This window comes from Babylonia areolata, chromosome 19, assembly GCF_041734735.1.
Source record: "Babylonia areolata isolate BAREFJ2019XMU chromosome 19, ASM4173473v1, whole genome shotgun sequence".
Classification (NCBI taxonomy): Eukaryota; Metazoa; Mollusca; class Gastropoda; order Neogastropoda; family Buccinidae; genus Babylonia; species Babylonia areolata.
Genome location: NC_134894.1, coordinates 29,569,249 through 29,596,748, shown reverse-complemented (window position 1 = coordinate 29,596,748; position 27,500 = coordinate 29,569,249). Strand labels below are relative to the sequence as shown.

At 39.7% G+C, this 27,500-nt stretch overlaps 1 protein-coding gene across 1 annotated transcript in view; it reads right to left on the bottom strand.

The window, feature by feature from the left end:
- LOC143293607 (formin-like protein) overlaps positions 1–27,500 on the bottom strand; it is a 45,532-nt gene that overhangs the window by 7,611 nt on the left and 10,421 nt on the right. The window contains exons 4-25 of the mRNA XM_076604687.1: positions 26,957–27,036; positions 25,798–25,881; positions 23,762–23,969; positions 22,653–22,729; positions 21,983–22,076; positions 20,694–20,771; positions 19,414–19,524; positions 17,091–17,240; positions 15,135–15,236; positions 14,335–14,461; positions 12,689–12,877; positions 11,468–11,592; positions 10,689–10,836; positions 9,744–9,801; positions 9,240–9,309; positions 8,389–8,466; positions 7,402–7,488; positions 6,754–6,822; positions 5,699–5,779; positions 4,012–4,141; positions 1,786–1,961; positions 885–986 (exon numbers count right to left, since the gene is read on the bottom strand). Coding sequence (XP_076460802.1) covers positions 885–986; positions 1,786–1,961; positions 4,012–4,141; positions 5,699–5,779; positions 6,754–6,822; positions 7,402–7,488; positions 8,389–8,466; positions 9,240–9,309; positions 9,744–9,801; positions 10,689–10,836; positions 11,468–11,592; positions 12,689–12,877; positions 14,335–14,461; positions 15,135–15,236; positions 17,091–17,240; positions 19,414–19,524; positions 20,694–20,771; positions 21,983–22,076; positions 22,653–22,729; positions 23,762–23,969; positions 25,798–25,881; positions 26,957–27,036 — 2,424 coding nt within the window. The remainder of the gene's footprint in view (positions 1–884; positions 987–1,785; positions 1,962–4,011; positions 4,142–5,698; positions 5,780–6,753; positions 6,823–7,401; positions 7,489–8,388; positions 8,467–9,239; positions 9,310–9,743; positions 9,802–10,688; positions 10,837–11,467; positions 11,593–12,688; positions 12,878–14,334; positions 14,462–15,134; positions 15,237–17,090; positions 17,241–19,413; positions 19,525–20,693; positions 20,772–21,982; positions 22,077–22,652; positions 22,730–23,761; positions 23,970–25,797; positions 25,882–26,956; positions 27,037–27,500) is intronic.

Genomic DNA, 27,500 nt, shown 5'->3' with positions numbered 1-27,500 from the left:
GGTGGGTGGGTGGGGGCGGAAGGGGGGCATAGACATGTGCGAGCACGCATGCGTATGTGTATGTATGTATGTAGATGTGAGGGGCAGGGAGGAAGTAGACAACAGCCAAAAAGAACCAGGAACCAAGCAACCAAACACTAACGACTGCTGCCATGAATGAAGATCAGCCCCATTCACATCTGGTCTGTGTGTGTGTGTGTGTGCATGTTTTGTGTATGTGTGTGTGTTTTGTGTGTGTGAGTGTGTGCGTGTTTTGTGTGTGTGTGTGTGTTGTGTGTGTGTGTCTCTGTGTGTGTGTTGTGTGTTTGTGTGTGTGTGTTGTGTGTGTGTCTGCGTGCACACGCGTGTGTGTGCACGTAGGGGTGGGGTGGGATGGGGGTTGGGGGTGGGGGGGGTTGTGTGTAGGTGTGGGTGTTTCATTTGCGTGTGGGTGTGTGTGTGTGGTGTGTGGTGTCTGTATGTATGTGTGTGTGTGTCTAAAACTGAATCAGAAAGTGAAACACAGATACCAATGTGAAATTATCTGTGACATGCAACACAGCTTGAGAATGGTGTGCACAGATCCATTCCCATGCTTCATAACAATAATTTATCTATAATTCATAATTTCTAGTTTTACTATTATCATAAATTTATCATAATATCAATCAATTTAACGTTATAATCACAACCTGCAACAATCAGTAAATCATGAATGGGTGTGTTTTGGGGTGCATGTTTTTTGTTTGTTTGTTTGTTCTGCTTTGTTTTTCAGGGCAAAACTCTTCAGGTATGTGAAATAATTAGCAACCCAATAATCAAAGCAAAAATAACTAAACATACCAACTAAAATGCTCAACACATCTTCAATGAGAAAGATAATACAGACACACAGACACACTTACCTTAAAAGAGTTGACAAATCGAACGATCTGTGCGAAAAAGTTGGCTGGCGAAATACTGCGAGCGCTTTCCCCGTAATATGTGACCACTTTTGTGAATGAATCCTGTAATGAGAATAAAGAAAGGCATGCATAACTTATATTTCTACCCATCAAACTTTCCATTGCATGCACCTGTCAATGACTTATCATCCTGTTAAAAGCAGAAGTAACAATCAGTTCAACAGACTTTTTCATTGCTGTGCCTCACTGCACTTATGTGAGTCATAGTTTTGTGTGTGTAACTGGAGCAGTGTCCTAGAGGCAAAGCACCTGATTAGGAAGCAAGTGTCTGAGGCCCTATATGAATTGGGATTTTTACCTACCTCCCCCACTCCGCTAAATCTTGAGCGGTAGTCTGGGTGCTGGTCATTAGGGTTAGACAATAAACCCGAGGTCCTATGTGTAGCATGCACTTGGCACACAAAAAAGAACCCACAGCAACAAAAAAGGTTGTCCCTCACAAAAATCCACAGAAAAATCCAGTTTGATCTTACAATAAACACACCTGCAGACAGATTTTTTTTATAAATACACAAACACACACACACAAAAAAAAAGACAAAAAAAAGATATGATACTGCATTGCAGCGATATGCTCTCCCCAGGGAAAACAACCTAAATTTCACATAGAAACCTGTTGTGCCAAAAGGTTTTAGAGTGTAATATGAAGCAATGCAATATAGCGCAATGCAATGCATTACAATACTTAGAATACAATACAATGCAATGCATTATAGCACAATGCAAAACAATACAATACAGCACAGCGCAATGCAATGCAATGCAACCCAACCCAACCCTACGAAACCCAACACAACACAACGCAGTCAAAACGCCTCAATCAACAGTAACAACCTCTGACCTGAGCAGTCTTGACATCCACCAGCAGCTTCTTGAATCTGTCCTCAGCATTGACCAGGAAGTCCTTGAGGATGACAGGGCAGTCCTTGGAGTCCTTGCGGGCAGCGTACTCCTTCTTGGTCAGCTCCATGCCCTTCTCCAGCTCATGCATGTCGGTGGTGATGTTCTCCATGGACACTGCAACGACACAAGGTTTTAGTTGTATTTGTATTTATATTTCTTTTTATCACAACAGACTTCTCTGTGTGAAATTCGGGCTGCTCTCCCCAGGGAGAGCGCGTCGCTACACTACAGCGCCACCCATTTTTACTGTATTTTTTTCCTGCGTGCAGTTTTATTTGTTTTTCCTATCAAAGTGGATTTTTCTACAGAATTTTGCCAGGAACAACACTTTTGTTGCCGTGGGTTCTTTTACGTGCGCTAAGTGCATGCTGCACACGGAACCTTGGTTTATCGTCAGGAGAGAATATATCTGCGGCTGAGCCGTGATTCAAACCAGAGCACTCAAGATTCTCTCACTTCCTAGGCGGACGCGTTACCTCTAGGCCATCACTCCACTTAGGGTTCGCATAGCACGCGTTGTCGAGTCAATTTGTTGGAATATCTGCTATTTTGGAGGCAAAATTGCACTGGCTCTTAGTGCTGCAGCCTTGGGGGCTAACTGGCCTTTGGGAACCATCCCAACACCGACCATCCTAAAACCCTCTTGGCCGAGAGAGTGGGGATGTAACTTGGGCAAGACACTCTCCACAATAATTAAATTCTAACCCAAATAGTTGGACAGAAGTTGCCTTCTCTTTTTGATGGTCATTTTGGACATGACTGACTATCATATGCATATATATAATTAATATCAGCAACAACAAGAATAGCAATAATAACAATAGTAAAAACAACAACAATTTTGATAACAATAATAATAATACTAATAATAATGATGATGATGATGATGATAGTAATAGTAATAGAAATAGAAATAATAATAATGATGACTGATGATGATAATGATGATGATGAAGATAATAACAATAATGCACTCTACTTCCTTAGGAAAGGGCCTAAAGTGCTAACAATTCACATCCACATAGAAAAACAATAGTTCCAAAAACTAACAACACATGACACTATAATCAAGACTTACAAGCAAGACACATGGAATCTGTCAATGTGCGCGCGCACACACACACACACACACACACACACACACTCACACACACACACTCCGCTTCACACCACACCACACCACAACAACTTTACACCAAAAGCTAAACATCAGGTTTGTACAGATGTGTTTTGAGGCCACCTTTGAACTGAGATTTTGTTTCATGTGAGACTCACTCCAAAATATTTGTAAATCAGTATGGTAATATACATGTGTAGAAGTAGCAAAGTGCATGAAAGTGTAATATACATCTACACACAAATGCATAATGACTGACTCACTATCTCTGAATATGTACATGCTTGTTTGTTTAAATGGTTTGATCAGAGTGTGTGTGTGTGTGTGTGTGTGTGTGTGTGTGTGTGTGTGTGTGTGTGTGTATTTGTATTTCTCTTCTTGTCACAACAGATTTCTGAGTGAAATTCGGGCTGTTCTCCCCAGGGAGAGCACGTCACTACACTACAGTGCCACCCCTTTTCTTTTTTCTTTTTTTTTCTTTTTTTTTTTTTTTTGTATTTTTTCCTGCATGCTGTTTTTTATTTGTTTTTCCTATCGAAGTGGATTTTTCTACAGAATTTTGCCAGGAACAACTCTTTTGTTGCCATGGGTTCTTTTATGTGCACTAAGTGCATGCTGCACACAGGACCTCGGTTTATGACTAGCATCCAGACCACCACTCAAGGTCCAGTGGAGGGGGAGAAAATATCAGCGGCTAAGCCGTGATTCAAACCAGCACACTCAGATTCTCTCGCTTCCTAGGCGGACGCGTTACCTCTAGGCTATCACTCCACTTGTGTGTGTGTGTGTGAGAGAGAGAGTGCATGTAAACTTGAGTGCACTTGTGTGTGTTACTTTGTGTATGAGTAACTCCACGTTCAGCCACCTGTTCGTCTCTTTATGTGCAAATATGTACACACAACAACAACTCTGCCTGTCTGTGTATACATCCCATCATACACCGCTGTTCACAAAGACACACATCATAATCGCACTTCACACACACACACAAAGCAGCAGCAGCTGATAAATAAAAGCAAGTACGACTGACTGAAGGCAGGAACCCACCCAAAGCTGCCTTGTCCAAGAAGCGGAGCTCCGAATCAAAGGTCAGGAGGTCAGGGAACTTTTCCTGCACTGTCTGCACCAGGAAGTGCATCAGTGTCGTCTTCTTGTCCCCTGACTTCGTGTCGTCCAGCTGAAAACAATAATGATAATAATGAGAATGATAATAATGATAATAACAAAAATATCAATAATCATAATAAAATAATATTTCTGATAACAATAATGATAATAATAACAATAATCATTATCATTATTAATATTATCATCATCATCATTACATTATAAATATTACAATCATATAATAATTAGTAGTAGCAGTTAGTAGCTGTACTAGAAGCAGTAGTGGTGTATTGTTATCATTATTATCATATTACTATTACTACTATTATTATCATTATTCTTTTAAAAAATATTTGTACTGGGCGTAACCACAGAGCATAATATGTTTTATAATGACACTAAGAAGATTAAAAGATACATGTACACACACTGATGTGAAAACAGAACAATGCTCAATGCATCTTAAAAACAAGGGCATGCACTCACAGTCCCACAGATCTACAAAACACCCAGGCTCACACAAACACACAGTTTGAACATGTGCATGCCTGCACACACACATGCGCTCACAGACAAACCAGACACACGCACACACACAAACTTAAACATAATCATTTACACATTAAGTCTCTCTGGACGACGAAATGCATCAGCATTCCTACATAATGGCATAAAGGAAATTTTCTATCTAAAATTACGTTTAAATAACATACTTACCGTGACCCAACTAGTGCAGACTCCGGCAGGGGTCTGACATTCCTGCCTGTGCAAACTACTATCCACCTATGCGGAGAAAACGAAACTATGGCCAATAACCTCCCGGAAGTAGGTAACCTCCCCTTTGTCCCGCTGGCTAGTGCCCTCTTTTGAAGTCAGCCCCCCATCATGCGCTGTACATGTGATTTTGTGATTAGCCAAGCAGAGTGCGCTATTCTGGGTCACTCCACAACTGAATGGTATGATTGGCCAGCCTGTAATATGTGCCCTGTCTCGCACACACGCTGACAAAGTCACTGACCAGTTGCCTGCTCGCGTGGCAGCTTGTTAGCAAAGTGGCGTCTGAAGTGGGTTCTCAAAATGTTGTAGAGCAAACAAGGCAAAGACAGTAACGTTTTAGTGTTGTCAAAGTACTTCAAATGCTACAAACTGAAAGGTCGGACATTAAAGAGGTGGATGATGACGAAGAAGAAAGTGAATTAAGTGCAGAAAGCGAGCATGGGTATGGTTATTCGGGGTGAAAAATTGGCATTATTTTCTACATAATAGCAAAACTGTAAAAATAAGATGAGAAATTTGATTTTTTTTTTTTATATATGTAATAATAGCACAACACGAAATAAACCAGTTCTAAAAGTCTCATTTTCTTACTCTGTATTTTGTATTTTTGTAATATTTTTTCCAAACCCTTACAAATGGGCCATCTGTGGGGAAAAGCAAGGGAGAAAACTTACCGTCCAGAGTGAGTTAATCTTTTTTTCTTTTCCTGCTAAAATTATGACTCCTCAAAAAGGAAAAGAAAAAAAAAAGAAAAGAAAAACCCGCACAGACACCATTTGGTTCAACAGATCATTTGTAAACAAAGAATCTTTTTACACAAAAAAAGTCATCCATTATTCTTTTCACACACCATGTCCAAACTCTGAAGCTTGAAGCCGTACACTGCTCCACGCTTGTAACTGTTCATGTAGTTTCCTATCGCCAGTACAATCTGTCACAACAGGAAAACAAGAACAGAATAAAAATCAGCAGCTGACACAGATGTATCAAGTGTTATGTAAACTAAAAATAAAAACAATATTCTATAAAACCAAATCAATAAGTGATAAAACTCTTTAAGTCACAGAAATGTGTGGGGTTTTTTGGGTGTTTTTTTAAGAAACTGGGCCTGTTTGATTTGATCACAAAGACCAGCTTAACTTTCAGAAATTAAAAATTTATAAAAAAAAAAAAAAAAAAGGCTTATTACAAAATGGGAGCGCAATTCAATGGTACCCTGGTTAAGTGATTCATGCTGCCTTCCATACATAGTCAAAGACACACAGTCTAACCTGATCTGAAATAGATGCTTTATAATATTACCTATGTATATATATAGAGAGAGAGACACACACACACACACACAGACAGACACAGAGAGAGATGGGCAGACAAACAGATAGATAGATCAGACTGAAAACAACTGAGATCAATTGACAAGCAAGGCTAACAACCGAGAAAATAATCTCTGCTTGATCTTATGGACTCTTACACACCAGTTAAAAACCTTTTCTTTTCTTAACTCAAAAAAGCAACAACAAAAATAAAACAGAAAGGAATGGGACACTGACTGGAACTGCGCTTTGCATACGCTCTGCCCTCGTACAGTTGTCTGCTCTGGCAGAACACTTCATTTTTATTCACACAATTCACATACACAACACACACACATGTACATACACACACATACAAATGTACACACCCACACACACACACAAAGAAACAGTGACAATACGTGTAAACAATGCACAGCATATGTAAACAACCAATACACAACGCAACATATAAACAATGAAATGCACAACATAATGAAATTTTAAAAAGTGTAAAATATGTAAATAATTTACCATACAAAAAAATACAAAACAACACACAATATACGTAGAACAATTCACACAAAGAGCTCAGGTTTTTTGTTTCTCTTACCTCCATCAGTTTCTTGACCTTGTTCGAGTTCTTCAGAGACATAGAAGCAGCGGTGATGGCATTGACTTGCTGCACACATTTCACACAAACACAACCTGAAACCTCATGTAATCACGTTCCACTCGCATCTATGCTGCAACAGCAGACAGGAAACATAACATCAGATGTGTGCAAACTTTTGTGTGGGGCGCAAAAGCCAAGTGGTTAAAGCATTGGACTTTCAATCTGAGGAACCCAGGTTTAGATCTCAGTAACGGCGCCTGGTTGTGCTGTGCTGTGCTGTGCTGTGCTGTGCTGCATTACATTGCATTGTATTGTATATTGTACACACACACACACACACACACACACACACACACACACAAACACAAACATGCACACACACACACACATCCATACCCCATACCTTCAGTTTCTCCAGCTGAGAGTTGGCTTCTGACAACTGTTTTTCCAATCTACAACCTATGTGGAGACCTGTTAGTGCCTGAACCCCAGAACAGCTGGTAATGTGTTCAGCAGTGCAGCACCCCCACGACCCGAGCCAGTTTACAGGACCAGCAACAGATATTATTTGTTCTGTAAGAGCCCCTAAAGTGGGGAAGGGGGAGGGGGAAGGAGCAAAAACCTAAGACCATCAGTAACACTCACAGGCTGAAGCTGATGGATGTTGTCATAGTAATTGCCGATGAAACTCATGATGGTCAGCTTGTGTGACAGTCGTTCCACCTTCACCATCTGCAACATACATTCCAGTCAAAAACTTTTTCACTTTTTTTCCTTCTTTTCTAATGTAATGAAAAGTTACCCAGCAAACACACACACACACACACACACACACACACACACACATCAAAATTTCATTATCACACTATTGCACTATTATTTCATATATACACTTTTTTTTTCAGATCTACTTTTAATTTCTTTGAAGATGGCATGGTGTAAACAAACAAAAAAAAGGGTTGCTGCTTATTCAAGTTACCATTTTTAAGATAAAATATTCACACACACACACACACACACACACACACACACACACACACAACACACAAACCCCCCACACACACACCCCTCCCCCACACATACAAATCAAAACTTTAATACTAGTGTGTGTTTCTGTATAAATGAAATCTTGACCAGAACACAATCCTGGAATCATTTTCAATTCTTCCCTGGAAATTAAACCACTTGTCATGACCATCTGACGCTTTCCTCACCAGTGACCTCCCCCTCCACAGCCTTTGCTGAGAGGTTCTGTGGAACAGGGGGCTCATGGCTGATGACAAAATGTGACACACTGTACACCAGTACATTTTTCTGATTATTAAAGGAATTTGTTTGTGGTCCTCAATCTTTTCTAGGTTTTATTACAATGTACAAGTTTGTGGCTGATTTTGTGGCTGATCAGGATTGATGTGTGTTTGAATTTATTATTGTTTTGCTATTGTCATCATTATTTCACACACTCATATTTATACATCCAGAAGTACACACATGCATGCACATCTATGCAAAACACAAGTCCACATAAATACACAGTCATACACACAAAAATGAAACAAATCATCCAAATATATTCATGGCAAACAAGTATTGAAAAACAGGGCCACAAAACAAAGGGTGGTGAGATCTTGCCTGAATCATGAATTTGTCCTCATCTCCGAGAGCTTCAACTGGTCTCCGGTCTTTCTCGTATGTTTTGTACGCCTTGACCTGCAACACACAACATCCATGGGGGTGTCAAAGCGTGTGGACCGATCCACATTTACACTACAACACATCTGTGCTCAAAATAAGTAAATAAGTCAATAATTTTTAAAACACAGAAATCCAAAATGCTGGTCAGGTCGACAACACAAATGTCATCATTTTCATCAAAGGGGCACGATCACCGAGATGTTGGGAGTATTGAACTTTCAATCTGAGGGTCCAGGGTTTGAATCCTGGATGCGCCTGGTAGGTTACAGGTGGAAATTTTCCGATCTACCATTTCAACAAATGTGCAGAGCTGCTAGTGCCTGAATCCCTATCATGTGTTCATCCAGTGGAACATCAAATACGCACATTAAAAATCCTGCAATCTATATCCCAGTCTGGTGGTTTATGGAAACATGAACATAAGTAGCATGCGCATCCCTGAAAATAGGGTATGACCCTGACAGCAGGGTAAAAATGGTCTTCATTTTGTGACATGGCAATGTGTCTGAACATGAAGTGACTTTAGAAACAGTAACACTGACAATTATGTTTATGTGTCTCACTCCTCAACACCCTTTTTCTTTTATCTCTCCTCAAAACCACCCAACCAAACAGCAATTTAAACACACACACACACACACACACACACACACACACACACACACACACACACACAAACCACACACAACACACATATTTTCTCACAATTGATTGCCCACTTGTTTTTCTTAATAAAAAGAGTGGATACTTTAGCTAAATGCCATACAAAAATCAAACACAGGTCTCACCTCTTGCTCATTCGGCAAAACTGTCTGTAAAATATCTACAATGTCCAGAGAAAGCTGCTTCAGATCCAAACTGTAAACAAAATTATAACAACAATAATGATGACAACAGCAAAACAATAATAAATTCAAACACACATCAATCCTGATCAGCCACAAAATCAGCCACTAACTTGCACACTGTAATAAAACCTAGAAAACATTGAGGACCACAAACAAATTTCTTCAATAATCAGAAAAATGTACTGGTATACAAAACAATGGAAAACTGCCAATGAAGGCAAATATCAAATCATGCAAATCTTGCAAAACAGGAAAATCAGAAAAATAAAAACACATAAAGCCATACTTTTTTCTTCGTAAACCATTACAGATAATCTGACATTGACACATTTCCTGGCCAAAAACAGTTAAAAGCAAAAATATGCTGCAAAATACATACAATCACACACACACATATCCCACATTTAAAAACTGAAAATGGTAATAGGCAGAAACAAGACATACCCATTGATTGCTCGAACAATCTCTTCATTTGTCAATTCTATTTTCCTCCTTGTGATTGCTGAAAAGAAAAGAAAGAAGAGAGATTACATAATGGTATACCCGGTATCACTTCTTAATGGATATTACACAATGCTATATGAATATTGTCCCAACTGCCCTCAAGAGTGCAGTTCATGCATCAGACTCATGAGCAGCAACCCACACCTAAAACCCACTGAAAACTAAGGAACTTGTGCAACAAGCCTTCGTCACCTTCAATGGGCCACAATGAAGAATAGTTACTAGACTTAACATGTGAATGTTATCTGCTAACAGCAAACAACAATGTTAATTCTAGAAGCGGAAAAAAAAAATATATATATATATAATTCTGAAGCTCTTGTTTCGAATGATACAGTCAAGAAACAGGTTTCACACCTTTATTTTTCAGTTATATTGTCAGTTCTCTGAAGTGGTATCACTGTGTGTTCACATGCACCTAGACACCAGAACAATTATTGTAAATCAAAGAGACCGACACACTGACAATGAGGAGTCACGGGTTCGATCCTCAACAGAGGTGGGTTTCTTCAGCCCTTGGCCAGCTTCTACCCAGAGCTGAGTGTGCCATGGGCTCAAATGGGAACACTAACCACACAGTCAGGGTCCACACAGTCAAGAGTCCCACAGTCGAGGGTCAACTATTGAAAATTTCCAAACACTTCAGGTGTCTGTATCTCTCAACCTGGTTGACACCATAATATATCATGAGTACAGCCTTGTCATGTAGTCCCAAACCTAAACGGACCCCCCCCCCCTCCCCCACCCCCCTCACCCCCACACCTAGCAAATTTTCATTAACCCCCATCATCGTTCATCATCACTGAAATACAAACAAAACAATGTCCCAAAGTCTAGGGTGAGGGTTGGGCACGGTACATCTTCAGGTTAGAGGCATCGACTTACCCACATTGCGCAGTCTGTTGGCTTCCAGAAGGGACACAGTCTCTTTCTTCTGTGCCTTCAGTGACTTCTGTATGCTGCCTCCTGCAGCGTGCAAAGTTCCTGCAGTTCCCAGACGAAACACCTCTTCAAACTCGTTGAAATCTATCAGCTGGAATCCAAATAATGACAGAAAACACAGCTGCATAAGGAGCAATCACTTCAAGTTCAATAATGACTCAAGTTCAATAACAATGCTAATGTTCTATTCCCCTCCCCACCCCTCAACCCCCCTAAATGTGATGCAAACTGAGGTAATACACAAGTACATCTGAGAAACAAAGAAAGACACTGAAAATGGCAACTAGACTGATAGGATCCAACTGACCCACCCCCAAACCCCACCCCACTTGACTTTGAGTGGTGATCTAGGTGCTAGTCATTCAGATGAGACAATTAACCAAGGTCTCATGTCCAGCATGCACTTAGCACATGTAAAAGAACCTATGACAACAAAAAGGTTGTCCATGGAAAAATTCTGTAGAAAAATACACTCTGATCGTAAAACAAAGTCACCTACAGACAGAAAAAAAAAGGATCATAGCGCTGCACTGTTACAACACACTCTCCTTTGGGAGAACAGCCCCAATTTCACCAACAGTAATCTATTGTAACAAAAAGAATTACAATGTCACACAGCAAAAAAAAAAAAAAAAATGTGTTTAGTAAAAATAAATAAATTCCACAGGAAACCAAAAGCAGAGCAGCACTAACAAAGCTGACACAGATGGGTGTGGACTTACAGAATACAGCTTCTCATCATCCAGCTCGGAGAAGACTGTGCCCTTGACCTGCTGTGGCTTGAGTGGTGTCCAGTTCAGAATGGGGAGACGGAACTTGGTCTGAATCTTCTTTTTTATCGTCATTGCTGCACACAACGTCATCAGCAATCATTACAATGAAAACTGACTGGAAAGCAACCCAGGAAATGATGATTAAATTAAAATTACCGTAAAGTTCGGTCTATTGAGCACACTGGTATATAAGCCGCACCCACTAAATTTTGGAAAAAATTGAACTTTATACATACATAAGCCGCCCTGGCTTATAAGCCACACTTATTTCCGGTACCGGAACACATACTGATACTACAGAAAAGCTGTCAATACTGTAGGTTATGAAATAAACACAAGTGGGAACAACACAAAGAAAAGCAAGCGAAAATACTGCTAGTGCCACAAAAAAATAATAAATAAACACAACAAAAATAAGATCCATAATTTAGGGATAGTCACATTTATTCAACGTCATCCTGCTCACTGAATCCACTGAAATCTTCGTCTTCAGTGTCCGAGTTGAAGAGAACCAGCACAGTTTCCATCGCCATCTTGTCACTGACTTCAGCCTCGCTTTCACTTCATGAACATGAAGGTGGATGTCGCTGCTGGTTCGTCGCTTGCACTGTCGTCTGCTAGGTCGATCGCCTTCAATTTGAAGGCTGCATCATAGGCATAACGTCGCGTTTTCGGCATGATGAGGGTGTACGCTTAAGCAGAGTAGAACTGAATGCTGATCTGAAGGCTTTAATGTGTGCAGATCTGATTTATAAAACGTGAACAGTTAGCACACTATCCTGGAGCTCATCCAAAAATTCATGGACAGAAATCATGATTTTGGTGAGCTGAAGGGAAGCTAAGAAAAGACAAGAACGTGACACTCCTAGGATCGTCAAAATCCTCAAATAAGCTGCATCATTTGTAAAAGCCGCAGAGGTTGAAGCTGGAGTAAAAAGTCGCGGCTTATAGACCGAACTTTACGGTAAACGAAACTTGAATGGAAAGGCATGTACATAAACACATAGACAAACTCACACACACCCATCCCACATACACACGTATGCACACACACACACACACAGAGACACACACACACAAATACACACACACACACATACACACACAGACTTAAACAAATACTCCATATGAAAATGCACACAGACATCAAAGATCACACCATGAACCCACCCTCCATGTTGGGCACTCCAGCACCAGGGGGCGGAGGAGGTGGGGGGATCCCTCCAGCCATGGGGGGTGGGGGGGGAGGAGGAGGAGGAGGAGGCGGAGGAGGAGGGGGTGGTGGAGGTGGGGGAGGGGCGGTGGCAGGGGAGGAAGCGCCGACGACACCATCGACACCTGCCATGGGGCCCCCGGGACCTAAAAAAAAAAAAAAAAAAAGCATCATATATAGATATATAAATACATATGAATAATGATAATAATAATAGTACTTATATGGCACCGTACATGAAACAACAGGTATACAACAGTGCATAATAATGTACCACTTCACATGAAAAAACAACGCATATATGTGTATCTATACACCAAGACAATACTACAAATTGCAGGTATGAACAATCTCTCTCTCTCACACACACACACATACACACACACACAAGAAAAATACCCTACACACACATGCTTGCACACACCCACATGCCCACGCACACACAAACATCCTCCCACATACACACACACACTACATGATGACTTCAGTAGAGGACAAAGTGGGGTGGATAGGAGGAAGAAGAATGCAGACAAATAGCTATGCTTCATCACACCCAAAGGCTTGTTTGAATAGATGTGTTTTCAAGTTTGTTTTGAAAGAAGACAGCATTGGTAAGCGACGGGGAATCAGAGGAAGAGAATTCCAGACAGATGGTGCTGCTCAGCATAAACGATATCAACAGACCAGACTCCTTTCCCATGTGTCTTGCAGCCAGAAGTAGATTCCCCCGACTCATGACAGCCTGTGGGTGAAGCCAGAGCCAGAGGATGAGTGGTCAGACAAAAAACATGTCCAACCGCCGGTCTTCATTTTAAGTGGGATCCCAGATGATTTTTTGCCAGCATTTGCGGGCCTTTAATATTTTTTTTCTTTCTTGTGAATCTGTTAAAGCATGTAAAAAGGAAAGTCCCCCCCCCCCACCCCTCCCCCAAGGTATTTTCAAGTCTCAAAGTGTATATGTTCAATACAACTGGTATTTTACAAAATAACCTTTTTTCTTCATGTGCACTGAATAAAGAAATATGATGGCTGCCGGAAAAAGAGGGCGCTAGCCAGGAGGACAAAGGGGAGGTTACCTACTTCTGGGAGGTTATCGGCCGTAGTTTCGTTTTCTCTACATAGGCGGATAGTAGTTTGCACAGGACAGGAATGTCAGACCCCTGCCGGAGTCTGCACTAGTTGGGTCACAGTTAAGTATGTGTAATTAAAAAAGAAATAAGCACCCACCCACCCACCTAAAAAAAATTAAATGAAGTAAATATATAAATACACAGAAAGAAGAAAATGCCACCCTCACAGCCAAGAACAATCAATTAACCCCTTGACTGCTGCTGGCAAGTATGCTCATCAATGAAGAGCTACCACCTCACTGACATAACACAGACCTTACAGGTCAGGATGTCAGTCACCGTTCTTTTATTGGATTTCTCCCTCTTGGGACAGCATTACTTTTGTTCAACAAAGTCAGTCACAATGACTTAAAGCTGTTCAAAAAGCTGCAGTTCCCATTCATACCAAACTGATCTCATATCATCAAAGATCTGCAGTCAAGGGATTAAAACCAAAAAACTACAACAAAAAAACAGAAAGCTATCAGATATACCTGAGACAGATTTCATTCGTTCCAACTCTTGCATCTTTGCATCCAGCATTTTGCGCGATTCTTCGTCTTTCTGGGACATTGTCTTACGTAAGGTGTCCATCTCGTTTTCTTGCTTGGCATACTCTTCCTGAAAATGACAAAAAATAAGAATCAGTTTCAGTTTTAGAAGAAGGTGTCACTGTATTATCAGACAAATCCAAATATGCTACACCACATCTACTAGGCAGATGCCTGACCAGCAGTATAACCCAACTCGCTTAGTTAGGCCTTGTGTGCACGCATTAATATTTGTGTTCCAATCAGAGTGGATTTCTTCAAAAGAACTTTGCCAAAGGACAACACTTGTGTTGCCATGGGTTCTTTTTCAGTGTGTCAAGTGCACACGGGACCTCAGTTAATTGTCTCATCCAGACGTTCAGTTTGATATTCCAGTCAAACTTGGGACAAAGGGCGAGACCAGGATTCGAACCCAGACCCTCACACACTCTGTATTGGCAGATAAGCATCTTAACCATTCTGCCTTTCCTTCCTGGGAACAGAAGCAGCAACAGGTTAAAGCACTGAATGTCTATGTCATGTACAGTTTAATCAATGTGGATGTAAGCGACGATGTCTATCAACAGATAAAAAATCAATGTATCTGTGTTGTGTTGTGTTGTGTTGTGCTGTGCTGTGCTGTGCTGTGCTGTGCTGTGCTGTGCTGCATTACATTGCATTGTATTGTATTGTACACACACACACACACACGAACACACACAAACACAAACATACACACACACACACACATCCATACTCCATACCTTCAGTTTCTCCAGCTGAGAGTTGGCTTCTGACAACTGTTTTTCCAGTTCCAGTGACTTCACCATGGCCTCGTCTTCCACTTCTTGCAGGTGCTCATTCAACTGAAACAATTAATCAATCAATCAATCAATGATGGAATACTACTAATACATCTACTACTAAAACAATAATAAACGAATGAATGAATGAATGAATGAATGAACGAACCATCCAATTCTTGCAGGTATCCGTTCAACTGAAACAATAATGAATGAGTGAATTATTAAATGAATGAATGAATGAACAATCATATAAACTCATATAAACAAACAACCCTCCACTTCTTTCAGGTGGTTGTTCAACTCAAAGAATAATAAATGAATGAATGAATGAATAAATGAACTTATAAATGAATGAACCTCCACTTCTGGCAGATGCTCATTCAATTGAAACAATAAAGAATGAAAGAACCAGCCACTGTGGCAAAGTGGTAAGCATCACAGACTGATGAGTGCGAGGATGCAGGTACCATCCCCATTAAAGGTGGGGGAGGGGGGGGGGTGGTAGAGTGCTATGGGCTCAAATGAGAAGACTGGGACCACACATTCAAGGGTCATCCACTTCACGGATGCATCTTTGGGAGTGCTGCGCAAATTTCCTGACCAGTACTACAGGCAAGACGTCTGTGTCTCTCAACCTGACTGACACAGAGATCTATCTTTATACAGACTTATCAAGTTCTCTATACCTAGAAGGCCCCCAATAGCAGCATCTTCATCAACTCCATCATCATTCATTATCATCAATACACAGAAGGGAATGAAGCTCCCAATTCTGGGGCACTAAAAAAAAGGGGGGGGGGGAATGAAGTAATGAATGTTTGGACAAACAAATGAACAAATGAATACACACACACACACACACACACACACACACACACACACACACACAAAACCCAACCTGTGAACACAACCTGAGGGTGGAGTTTTCATGCTCCCCATATAAATTAAGTTCACTCCATATCACACAAAGAAATGAATGGAATGGTAGGTGACTGAGTGGGTGGATGGACAGATAGGACAACACAGAGTTTCAGTTTCAGTTTCAGTAGCTCAAGGAGGCGTCACTGCGTTCGGACAAATCCATATACGCTACACCACATCTGCCAAGCAGATGCCTGACCAGCAGCGTAACCCAACACGCTTAGTCAGGCCTTGAGAAAAAAAAAGGTGAATAAATAATAGATAAGCTTACATAATAAATAAATAAATAAATAATAATTATAATATAAAAAAGGTAGTAGTAATAATAATAATAATAATAAAATAATAATAATAATAAATAAATAAATAAATAAGACAACAATGATGATAAATAAGCAAATAAATGTAAAACATGAAGACACACATTCACACATACACCCACACATGCATAACAGATATGCACCAAACATGCAGTTTCACAGATATGAAAGCACAACACAGAGATGGATGGTTGTTCGGATGGATGAAGATGGAGGATGGATGAAAGAATAAAAATAAAGTTTATAAATCAAGCAGATTTTTCTTCCATTCAGTCAAACCATCAAAGAACAGATGTCTGGACTCTTATGAAAAAGTTATAAGCACCCACAGAAATACTGAAAAAGATGATAACACAACCTAACAATAACGAAAAAATTTTGCCTTTATATCTCTCTCTCTCTCACAGTCTCTCTCTTATCTGTCTGTCGATCTGTCAGTGTCTGTCTGTCTGTCTCTCTCTCCCTCTCTCTCTGTGACTATCAGGTAATTATTATAACAACTCCCCTGTCTATCTGTCAGTGTTTGTCTGTCTGTCGGTCTCTCTTTCCCTCTCTCTCTGTGACTATCAGGTAATTATTATAATAACTCCGGAAAGAAAAAATAATAAAGCGTGATAATTCTTTCTTTCTTCTTTTTTCTTTCTTTTTTTTTTTTTTTTTTCAAGAGACATACATGAGACAGCTCATCTTCCAACTCGGCCACTTTCTCCAAAGCGTCTGTTTTGGTTTCCGAGTCCTCCAGAAGCTGAGCCACATCAATCATGTTGTCCAGGTAGGCATGAACCTGCACCGCCAGTCGGTCACTCTCCGTGTGACGCAGCTTCTGCACAGGTAAAAACACATCAAAAGGTTAAAGGTTAAAGGTCCAGTACAGTCCTGATATGGCCCCACGCGGGTCGACTTGACAACAAGCAACATGAATGAGAATAAAGGTCCAGTAGCCATTCAAGTACCTGGGAGCAACCCTGTCCAAAGACGGCACCTGCACAGCAGAAATCCGAAATAGGATTAATTCTGCAACAGCAGCGATGGCCAGACTGAACAGGGTATCAGATTCCACACAAAAATTCCTACTCTACAAGTCACTAGTGGTCTCCATCCTCTTATATGGATGTGAGACATGGACACTGATGGCAGAAACAGAAAGAAGAATCCAAGCATTCGAAACCAAGTGCTTGAGGAGACTACTACACATCTCCTACAAGGAGCACAAGACCAATGACTATGTGTGGAACCTGGTCAGCAACCTTGTTGGGCCCCCAAAACCACTGCTGGCGACTGTCAAACGACGGAAGATGGCATGGTTTGGTCACGTCATACGACATAACACCCTCTCCAAAACCATCCTGCAAGGGACTGTAGAGGGAGGGCGCAGACGGGGGCGGCAGAGAAAGAGCTGGTCCGACAACGTCAAGGAATGGACCAAAATGACGATGCCAGATCTCCTCACGACAGCTGCCAACAGAACAGCGTGGCGAGCTATGACATCTTCCTCATGTCCCCCCAACGACCCCAGCGGTCGAGGGAATGAGTGAGTGAGTGAGTGAGTAAGCCATTCACGGCCATCAAGGCAGCGAATTCATATCAACTGTGTCCTTGGGTTCAGCACAGGAAGGCGAGGTGAGGAAAATCCAGAGTAAAGTGCCTTTCCCAAGGACACAGCGCCATGCAGAAACACAGCCTCGAACCCTGATTACTGGTGAACACCGAATCCTCAGTCCAACACCGCAAAATAAAATGATTTTTTTTTTTTTAATTAGCAATTTCTGCAAAGGTAAGCCAAAGTACAACTTGTTAAAAAAAAAAAAAAAGCAAAGAAATAAAGTAAAACATAAAGAAAAGCTGGAAACTTGTCTCTGGAAATTGGTTGGGGAGAGACAGGGTGGGGTTTGTTTTTTGTTTTTGTTTTGTATAGCTTACACATCTAAAAAAAAAAAATATATATATATATATATATATTTTAATCTTAAAAAGCTGAACCAGAAATACTAACTACATATGCAACCAAAAATTCTTAGATACCACAAGACCTTCATAAATATCAACTTATCTCGAAATGAAACAAAAAAACAACCCTTAAATGAAGAAAATTAACCTTTTCCATTAAGTCAGAACCTATACCATAAGCATCACCTTTGACAGCCAATTTAAGGGACAAAAACAAAAATACACTTGACAAACAAACCAAGCCAAACTATAATAACAATACCAATAATAATGATAACAATAATAATAATGCAATCTTATGATTTTCAATAAACCAAACAAACCAAACAATACTGCAATCTTTTATTAGAAAAAATTTCAATGATACAAACAATTAGTGCCGCAGACTTTAACCCCTGCTGAACCTTAATGAAGTGTAAACAGTACAGCATGAATATGAAGGGCAGTTACTCCTTTTTCGTAAACTTTGAAGTAAAGTAATTGATTTTTTTCTGGATCTTGTTCACTCATATATATGCGAGTGGGCTTTTACGTGTATGACCGTTTTTAACCCGCCATGTAAGCAGCCATACTCCGCTCTCGAGGGTGTGCATGCTGGGTATGTTCTTGTTTCCATAACACACCGAATGCTGACATGGATTACAGGATCTTTAACATGCGTATTTGATCTTCTTCTTGCGTATACACACGAAGGGGGTTCAGGCACTGGCAGGTCTGCACATATGTTGACCTGGGAGATCATAAAAATCTCCACCCTTTACCCACCAGGTGCCGTCACCATGATTCGAACCCGGGACCCTCAGACTGAAAGTCTAATGCTTTAACCAATCGGCTACTGCACCCGTCTTCTGGATAAAAGCAATGCATTTTCAAGAAAAAGAAGTCCAAATAAACAATGATGACCTACATCTTGACCTGTCAGCTCGGTATTCTGTCAGTGAAGCAACAGCACTTCTCTCACAAGCATACTCATCAACAGCAGTCAAGGGGTTAATAAACTTCAATAAAACAAACAAACAAACAAACAAAACAAGGAATGTTTTGCATACCTCAAGGTAGTCATCCAGGCCTGCCTTTGTGAACTCGTGTTGCAGGTGGACTCGAAAGTTCATGTTTTCCACAGAATGGACCACAATGTTCACAAACTGCATACAGGCCACCTGCATCACATATATGTAACACTTTGTTGAAAACATGTGTGTGTGTTTGTGTGTGTGTGACAGAGTTTTGTTAAGCTGTGAGAAACAGAGACTGCATACTATACAATACAATCAATACAACAAAATGAAATTTTACTACTCAATCATACGAATTGTTGTGTCAGAAAAACTCAGAAACAGGGAGATGAAATAGGAACAGGAGGGAGGAGAAAAAGACAAGAGACAGAAAAAGAGACAAATAGAACGGAGAGTAACAGACATACACAGAACAATGAAGGAGATTTCGGTTCAGTTCATGTTATCACTAACCCAGCCAACAGAAAAAGCCGTATCAGGGCTGAATGTATGGCAAAAGCAAAACCATACACAGCCATACCTCATGACCAAAAACAAACACAGACTATGCTATCAATTATTTGGCAAATAGGACTTCCAAATGGACACCCAGTGTTCCAGTGTTCAGAAGCTCTCCACTTGAGCAACACAGCCAAGCAATCCAGCAAATATCACAAAGGTTTTAAAAAGGGAACAAGTATGAAAAAGAAAAAAAAAAGATAATGAGATATGGAAGGAGAAAAAGAAAATGAACAAAAGATAAAAGAAGAAAACTGCAGTTTTAGTTTCTCAGACAGGTGTCGCTGCAAACATAGCATGCTAAGAAGATGACAGAAAGGATTGATAGCAGTTTTCAGAACAATACACTCCATCTTTTCAAAGACTACAAGGGTTCCTCATTCTTCTGTGTTTGTGGGCTCCAGCTCACAAGCTCACTAGTATACAAGTGACCTTTCATGGGCATGACAGTTTCTACCCCACTGTTTTGGCAGCCATACTTTGTTTTTGGGGTGTGCATGCTGGGTATGCTCCGGTTTCCATAACCCATCAAACACCAACATGGATTATGGGATCTTTTACATGAATAGTTTATCTTCTGAATGCATATACTCATGGAATGGGTTCAGGTACCAACAGGTCTGCACACCAGTTGACCTGGGAAATCAGAAAAATCTCCATTCTTGACCAACCATGCACCATGACTGGAGTTCAAACCCAGGACCTCTAGATTAAAGGTCCAATGCTTTAACCACCAAGCAGGTGTGCACTCATCACATAGATTCCTGTTTCATGCAATCTGTCTTTGATAAAATGGATACTGACTCAGTACTGACCATGAAATCTATGTGGAATTCGTCATAGTTCTTGAAGTAGTCCATCAGCGTCTCAAACCTGTGCTGCTCCTCGCTCACCTGAAACAAATTCTAGAAAGTGAGAAGCATGAGGGAGGAGGGCAATCACTTTCAAAAGCATATTCTTTCTGGCTTGTGCATCCACTTGAGAATACCATTTTCCATGAGTTTCAATTTCAGTTTCAAGGAGGGTGTCGAAGTATAAACACTGATCCATATATGTCCACCTGTACTGTATTCCTAAAATACTCCATTCTCACTTTTTAAACCACCTCACACCATCTTCTCCATTACCCACCTAACCACTGTATACTCTATGTTCATTACACATCATACTGTCTTCTTTAACCATTAAACCTCACATTCTTTTCTTTTTCCAAGAAATCCTAATTCCCAGCACTGAAATTCTGGGTATTCAAAACGCACTGATGACTGATTAGTTAAAGACAAATAATCATTTTTACTAGCTGACTAATATTCAGATTTTCAAATTCTTAATTTACATCCTATCAAAAACTTCACTGCAATGCATTTCTCTCAACAAATTCATGTATGAAATTCATGGGAAATTTAAAAAAATATTTTTAATTATGCACAAAACAAATCAAGAGCACATTTTATGGATCAAGATCTAAAGAACCCACCTCACAATGATTTATACATTTATACTCTTTTTTGTTTTCATATGTCCAGGTAAATTATGCTGTAAGTCTGTCTGTTAAGAAAAATATCGAAATACAACAAAAACAGTTAGAAAGCAATTATATAAAAAAAATATATATAAAAAAGTTGTATATGTACATGACTAATGGATGTTTTCAAATCAAGACGAATTTCAATGAAGAAAGGAGTAGTGAAGAAATGAGACAAAATACAATGTGAAACAATAAAAATGAACTGTACTAGATTGATTCTAGCATGTTATTATATGCCCATTTATTATTTACAAAATAAATGATTTAAGATTAACTGAATATCTAAATTGCTAACTAAAAAATTATAAAAAACTAACTAACTTATTAACCAAATAGGTAAATAAATATATGAATAACTAAGTAACTAATTAAACAAATAAATCTTTTCCATTGATATTTGTCTATTCATTATTTACAAAGTACACAATCTAAAATTAGTAAAAATAAACTGATTTACTAATCAATAGATAAATGCACAAATGCATAAATAAATGCTTAGATGCATAAAGAAAGAAATAAATGCATACATAAATGATAACAAAAATGAATAAACAAACAAAAACCAAAAGCACCCACCTCCTTGAAGTAGTCGAAAGCGGAGAGGATGATGTCATGGCCTCCACTGACCAGACACACAGCCGCCAGCAGTTCCAGTACTAACGCCTTTGTCCTGAAATACCATGGACGCCGTATGACTGACAGACTGTTACTATGTTTTTCAGGTTGGTTTGCTTTTTCTAACTTATCTTATTTGTATTCAATTCAATGGCGCAACTGGGTAAGCAATCACTATCATTTGCCTGATTTATGGATTTTTTTGAGAAAATGTACACATAATAAAGACATTCAAAGATATATATATTGGAAAAGAAATGCAGGGTGGAGCATTTATATAAGTGCACTGTAATGGGTTGACATACATACCGCACAGTTACTTTCTGGTTCCACATAACATTTATAGCTACATTTAACACTGATGAATATTTTTTACACCTAGGATTCCATATGATTATACATACATGCCCACATTCACATGTATTTAAGCATGTAAATGCAATCCATATGCAGCGACACACACACACACACACACACACACACACACACACAAACACAACACTCCCATAAAGTTCACAGTCACATAAAACAAAACAGAGAAAAAATATAATGCAAACGTAATATACAGAACAACAAAACAGAACGAAAAAATGTAAATGCAATATACAGCTCAACAAACATGCATCATTACCGTAAGCTTCGGTGGTTGAGACTGAGGGCGATGCAGTTGATGGCATGTCTGTGGGCTATCACCAAGTTAAATCCATACTGAAAACAGAAGGAACTCTATGAAAGAACTTGGTGAGGAGGGCATGTATACCAAAATCCAACCATAAAAGTCACTGGTATTCAGAACAGTTTCAGTTTCAAAGTGAGCACACTGATCCTGCTATGTATATAGTCTTACTCGCAGAACAACGAACAGGACCCTTGGAAGGGGGCCCCAAACGTCAAACAAGTCAAGTCAATAATAATATGCTACACCAAACCTGCTTTGACAACAACAACAAAAACGGAGCATATACCTGATCTTTGCTAAAACCAAACATGCTGGAGAGCCTACACAATGTTTGTGTAAAACAATAACATGAAGTGATAAAAAATATTCCTAAATAAAATAAAGAATGAAATACATTAAAATAATATAAAGTGAAAGATACATTGAAATAATATTGATATGTACACCATACATCCACAGAATGAAAACACAAAAGTCACTGCTAATCAGAACAACAGCGATGACGTATCACCTGACTGCTGGGATGGCTGATTATGTGTGTACTTCGAATTGCTTGGTTGGTTTGTTGTCCTGATGCATATGGATTTCAAGCCTCAGTGTGACAACTTCAGGTCACTGATTGTTCACTTTCCAGTGTATTACATTTTGATTAACGCTTCAACTTATATATAAAAAAAAAATTAAAAATTTTTTTTTTAAATCTGCCTATCTTTAGCAATTGTGTTTGTTGATCATATGTGTTACATGAAAGAGATGTTTATAAATATAAGCTCAGTCTTGCTGCTGATCGAGTATTTCATTCCTTCAAGATTTTGTATTACTAAATGCTCTATTTTGTCTTGTTTTAAGACCTTGCATACTGAATGCTCTATTTTGTCTTGTTTTTTGAATCAAAACATTTAAACCAACCATGGACCCTCAGACTGAAAAGTCCAATGTTTTGACCAATCGGCTATTACATCCATCACGCTACTGTTTTTTTGTTTGTTTTTTTCTCCTCCCCTTTTTCAGAACCTGCACCGGGGGGAGTGTGGGGGTGGGGGCACCCCTGGCCTGCCTACCTGATGGTTCATGATGGCCCTCAGACACATGATGCAGACATGCACGTCATTGCGTGCCTCCCCCATGTTCAGCTTGCTGCTGTACCTGGCCGACGCTCGCTGGGACCCCCCTATGTTCGAGCGCCTCAGGAAGCGGCGGGTAGGACTGCGGCTCGGAGGAGCGGACTCTGGGCTCGGCATCTGTTCACTGGTCAGCAACTGTTCTCGTCTGCAAAGCAGCAAAGAGGCCGGGGGTCAGAGGAAGTCAACATGCAAGAGTTCAAACGACAAAACGAGGCTAGCAGGGTCAAGTCTGGGTCGGAGACAGACAGCGTGAAAGAATGTAAACCTCTGTGCTGTGAAAGGCTTAGCTGCTGCAGTGTATGTGACAGCAGGCAATGCATAGTGTGAGCAGTGGCCTAGTGGTCATGTGCCTGAGTAGGAAGCGAATGTCTCCTCCACTAGACCTTGAGTGGTGGTCTAGGTGCTAGTCATTTGGAAGAGACGATAATCTGAGGTCCCCCATATGCATGTAAAAGAAGAAGCCATGGCAACAAAAGGGTTGCCCTAGCAAAATTCTGTTTAACGCCCCCCCACCCCCACCTCCTCACCCCCTCTTCCCCAAAAACACAACTTTGATAGTAAAACAAACGCACAAGTATGTGGACAGAAAATGACAAAAATATATACATAAGGATTGTGCTGCACTGTGGCGATGCAGCTTCCCCGGACAGAGCAGCATGAATTTTATGGAACGTAATCTGCTGTGACACAATGCAATGCAGTGCAATACAATACAATACAGTACAATACAATACAATCATTATCTAAAACAAAAGAGGTATACGCCAAAGTTATAGGAAATTTTCTTCCTAAAATTTCGTTTAAGTAACATACTTACTGTGACCCACTAGTGCAGACTCTGGCAGGGGTCTGATTCCTGTCCTGTGCAAACTACTACCCGCCTATGCAGAGAAAACGAAAGTAGCTACAGCTGATAACCTCCCAAAGTAGGTTACCTCCCCTGTGCATCCCTGACTAGCGCCCTCTTTTTATACCACCATGCTCAATACATCTCAATTTCTAGTACATTCTCATGGATAAAACACATTGCAAAACATAGCTTGCTAAATATGGCAAAATACTTATAACACTGATGTCACTTAAAACACATGTCTGTGTGTCTGCATGCACACTGGTATCTGGTTGCATGCGCGCTGGTGTCTGTTTGCAATAAGTATATGATGTGTACATACATATATGCATCAAATTTTCAAGAATAAATGTTTTGCAAAGCACATATATTACACTATATTGTATGCTTCCATTTGTTCAAGATGTTGGATCATCCACACAAATCTGAAGGCGTCCACAGCTTTGCAGCAAGCAAGCTCTGCCATGGTTGTTACTGACAAATCATAGTAACAAGGTCTGTTTCTGAACATTCCAGTGTAAGTAAGCAACATAAGCACTTGTATATATATATATGTTTGCATACTATCAAAATAGCTAATTCTGCAACTCTATGAAACAGATTGTAAAAACAGTCATCTCTGTCACTTTCAATTATCACTACAAGTCACAAAACACGAAGTCACATGAAAAGGATGGGTGAATGAGGAGGGGGTGGGGGGGGGAGGGAGGAGGAGAGTACAGGAGGTACCACTGAAACAGAAAATCAAGAAAAGAATTTGTACTTCTTTCCCCCCCCCCCCCCACCCCCTGTACAATGAATAATAACATTGTGTTTGTTTTATTTCTATTTTTCTTTTCTATTATTCTTTATTATCACATTCTGATATGTATATGTAAAGTAAAAATGAAATTAAAATGTTTTATAAAAAAAAAAAGAAGTATAAAGAAAAAAAAAAGGAAAAAATAAAGAAAGAAAATCGTGAAATATTCAGAAACAGTGAGTTCAAAATCTTGAACCGGTCAAAACTGGATGTGGAACCAGAGAAGAACTTCACCAAAATACTGTCACTCTATTTTTCTTTTCTTTTTTCTTTTATTTTCTTTTTTTTTTAATGAAATCCCTTCAATCCGAGATTGCTGACCTCATGACAACTTGTGTGAAGGAAAGATAATCCACCAACACATCAAGGCCTTGGTTGTCTTCACTGAGGAACTCACGGACCCACCTGCATAACAAAAAATATACACATTATATATCAATTATCAAATAATCATGAACATTTCTACATGACATGATATTTAAATGCCATGTTTCACATTCCTTTGCATGACCCTGTGATGAGAACCTGGAAGCAATAACACAGGATTACTCTGGGACAATAATTTGCTTGGCATAGCAGTGTATGTGACTTTCCTGGCTGTGAAATAAACCAATCCAACAATAGGCTACACGTGTTAGCACTGTGCAACAATACACTACCTGTCTAAACATTATCCAATTCTTCTTCTTCTTCTTCTTCTTCGTTGTTCATGGGATGCGACCCCCACGGTCATTCATATGTATACACAAGCGGGCTTTTAAGTGTATGACCGTTTTTACCTCCGCCAATTAGGCAGTCACACTCCTTTTCAATGGGGCCGGGAGAGGGGGGGGGAGGTGAATGCCAGGTATCATCTTTTTTCCATAACCCACCGAATGCCGACATGGATTACAGGATCTTTAACAAGCGTATTTGATTTTCTGCAAACATATGCACACGAAGGGGGTTCAGGCACTAGCATGTCTGCACACAGGCTGACCTGGGAGATCGGAAAAATCTCCACCCTTTACCCACCAGGCGCCATGACCAGGATTCGAACCTGGAACCTTCAGATTGAAAGTCCAACGTTTTTACCACTTGGCAGTTGCACCTGTCATTATATGTGTTTAAGTATACACAATACAGGATTACCCTTGGATATTAATTTGATTTACATGACAATATACGTAACTTACCTGTGATGTGAATCAATGCAGCAATATATGGTGGCTGATAACATTATCCTATCACATACAACAGTAAAAGTATGTGCTAGATACATATATATATATGTATATATATATATATATAGAGAGAGAGAGAGAGAGAGAGAGAGAGAGAGAGAGATACAGATATAGACAGATAGACAGACAGATAGATAGATATACTGTGTGAAATGGGTTTTGGTTCAACAATTAATATAAGTGCCAACATTATAGCATTACTGTGATCCAGTTGGACAGTCGAGGTGAAGATTGAAAAACCACAAAACAGTTCTCACTCAATGTGATTGGTCCTCAGAGAGATCTCCAGGTCACGTAACACCTGGGTTGAAGTGGAATCCCCCAGCATCTTGCGTTTCTGGCAAATCATAAATAACAGGTAAATTTTTAAAAAGTTCAGTTCAGTTACTCAAGGAGGCATCACTGTGTTCAGACAAATCCATACGCACTAAACCACATCTGCTAAGCAGATGCCTTACAGCAGTGTAACCCCACACACTTAGTCAGGCCTTGAGGAGAAAAATATACATATATAGATATAATATAGATACAGACAATAAAAATTATATAAAAATTATATGAAATATGAGATATAGATATATAGACAACAATAATTATCATTTTATAATATTGATATCATCTAATAATAATAATTATTATTATTATTATTATGGCCAAAATTATAATAAATGAATAAACTAAATTAAATTAAATAAATGGTAAATGAACAAAGAGATATATGCAGAATCACAAGTACCTGATCACAAAAATAGTGAATCATAAAATGCAAATAACAGAAAATAGCATGCTGTCATCAAAGGA